The sequence below is a fragment of the Solanum dulcamara genome, chromosome 8, assembly GCF_947179165.1.
Source record: "Solanum dulcamara chromosome 8, daSolDulc1.2, whole genome shotgun sequence".
In the NCBI taxonomy this organism is placed as follows: domain Eukaryota; kingdom Viridiplantae; phylum Streptophyta; class Magnoliopsida; order Solanales; family Solanaceae; genus Solanum; species Solanum dulcamara.
Window position 1 is genome coordinate 70,871,131 of NC_077244.1, and position 2,458 is coordinate 70,873,588.

The 2,458-nt window shown below is 39.3% G+C and overlaps 1 protein-coding gene across 1 annotated transcript; it reads left to right on the forward strand.

Annotated features, from left to right (window-relative positions):
• Positions 1–351: 351 nt before the first annotated feature.
• On the forward strand, positions 352–1,839 carry LOC129900962 (dof zinc finger protein DOF5.4-like). The gene has a single exon (XM_055976059.1). The coding sequence runs from the start codon at positions 541–543 to the stop codon at positions 1,489–1,491; it is 951 nt and encodes a 316-aa protein (XP_055832034.1). The 5' UTR covers positions 352–540; the 3' UTR covers positions 1,492–1,839.
• The last annotated feature ends 619 nt before the right edge of the window (positions 1,840–2,458 follow it).

A 2,458-nucleotide genomic window follows, 5' to 3' on the forward strand; every position in this document is an offset into this window, starting at 1 on the left:
AGTTGCCGCCAATAACCCATCAAACAAAGGGGAGTTTTTAGCGACGACGTGGCAAGTTGTGGATCAATTGTAACTGACACCAAAGCTTCCCACTTACATAAATATCATATTGGCCGACAACTCGACACCCTATGATTCGTGAACGGTATAATCTACTCACTCTCCGCCGTCCACGTGTCCCTCCATCCACACACCCTCCCACGGACCGTACGGTCACATCACGGTCGAACCATGTGGTGGAGTAAAATTCAAGAACGCATCACGTGGCATCTACAGTTATTATCACTGTATGTGAGGGATATTGTCGTCTTTTTAAGTTTTTATAATAATCATAAAAACAATAAGGTACCACTAGTAAATATTTGAAAGATATACAAAGGGATATTTGTCAGATACGTTCTCTCTTATATTGAAAGAACTAACAGTTGCAGATTCTGATGTCGGCAAATGTGAAATATCGCCGGAAAATGATTATCTAAGTTTTTTATATTCATTTTTCAGCAGGTTAATTTTGTGCTGTTTTTTTTATATTTTTGAGATATGCAAGATATACATCCGATCGGAGGTGGAGGAGGGCGGTTTTTCGGCGGTGGTGGTGATAGAAGGCTAAGGCCAAACAATCACCAAAACCACCAAGCATTGAAGTGTCCTCGTTGCGATTCTCTCAACACTAAATTCTGCTACTTTAACAACTATAATCTATCTCAGCCACGTCACTTCTGCAAGAGTTGCCGGAGGTACTGGACTAAAGGCGGCGTACTCCGTAACGTTCCCGTTGGTGGTGGCTGCCGGAAAAGCAAGCGTTCAAAGCCCAAATCCACTACTGCCGAAGCTGCCGTAGACGCACCGGAGGATCATAAGTCTGATACTAATTCTAGCAGTGAGAGTTCCAGCCTTACTGCTACTACAACGGCGACGGCGGCGGCGGCGACGAACAATTCCGGTGCTGCAACTACAGAAGATGTGTCGGCAACTTCTTCAAACTCTGCTTCAACTTATCTCAACTTTCCGGAGTCCAATTTCTTCATACCTCACAGTACTAACCAAACCTTCGATGATCAGCCATTAATGGAGAACTCAGTAGAAGATCAGTTTCAGGACATTGGTAACTTCACAAGCATGATTACGTCATCTAACGATCCATTTAACATGGCTGAAATTCCGGCGTACCGGTTGCCGGAGAACCAAAACTCAAATGAGCAATGGAATCAAGAGTCGAAGATGGTGGGAACATTGCCGCCGTCCGATGTGCTGAAGATGGAACCGATAAATACGGGTTTTTTTAATCAAACCGGTCGGGTTGAGTATCCCGGGTTACATCAGAGCAGGGTAAACAACAGTGAACTGACCTCACTGGATTGGCAAACTGGTGGCGGAGACGGCGGTGGTGGAGATCACGGACTGTATGATTTAACGGGTACTGTTGATCAATCTTACTGGAGTCAAGCACAGTGGGGTGAAAACGATCACTCTCTTAATTTTCTCCCTTGATGTTATCTCCTTTCTAACCAAAAACATCAAACAAAATATCGAGAAAGAGAAAGGAACAAAAAAAGTGGAGAACGAGAGAAGTAATGCTTATTTCTGGTTAACTATGTTGGTATGTATATTCATTTCTCATATTTTTAAGTTGGGTCCTTTGTTTTGATTTGGCTGGAGTTAGGGTTTGAAATTTGTAATTTCTATCATGCAAATGCAACTAAACTCTCCACGCTAATTACTTTTTTTTTTTGTTTAACTTTTCCCCGTGAGGGTATATTTAGATATTATTGTAAGTGTATCTTAAAATTGTGAAAGTTAAGTTAATCAGAATATAGAGAACAATTTATCATGTGTTAATTGTTTGCTGTTCCATTTTGACTCATTGCATTCACTTTCATCTGGGAAATTTGTCTTTGCATTATTCATTTTCCATCTTTACTGTCCACTTACCTTCGAATATAGCTTAAGAATATTAAGAAACTTTAAGTTGGTAACTTTAAAGATGAACAAAATAAAGCCGAACAATTCAAAGGTTTGTATTACTTGATCAGTGGGTCTATTCCACAAAGACAAAAGGGTAAGACGGTACATTTTTTTTTAGATTCCAGCGGGCTTGGTTGGGATGACAAACATCAATCTCCTTTGTCCTTTTGGTACCTGTTTAATCATTTAAAACTGTTAAAATGTTGACTAATTTTTGTAAAATTGGAGGGGCTTCAAAAACAAGAAAAATTGTTGAAATTATCTTTTATCATTTTTATTTAGTTCCCAAAGACTTGAGGTTAAGAAAGAATCGCTGGCAAGAAGGTTGTGGCTTGAGAGTTCATAATGAAAATATTTTTATGGTTGAATCTTTCACATGTGAAATAATATTAAATATGAATTATGTCGTGATCCATACTCATTGATGAACACGATTTCCTCTGTGATTTTGGATCATGGTTCGTTTGCTTAAATCTCTAATGTATGATTGAAG

Bases quoted from the DNA above. Each gene is read 5' to 3' on its own strand.
- LOC129900962 (XM_055976059.1), top strand. From the start codon at position 541: ATGCAAGATATACATCCGATCGGAGGTGGAGGAGGGCGGTTTTTCGGC.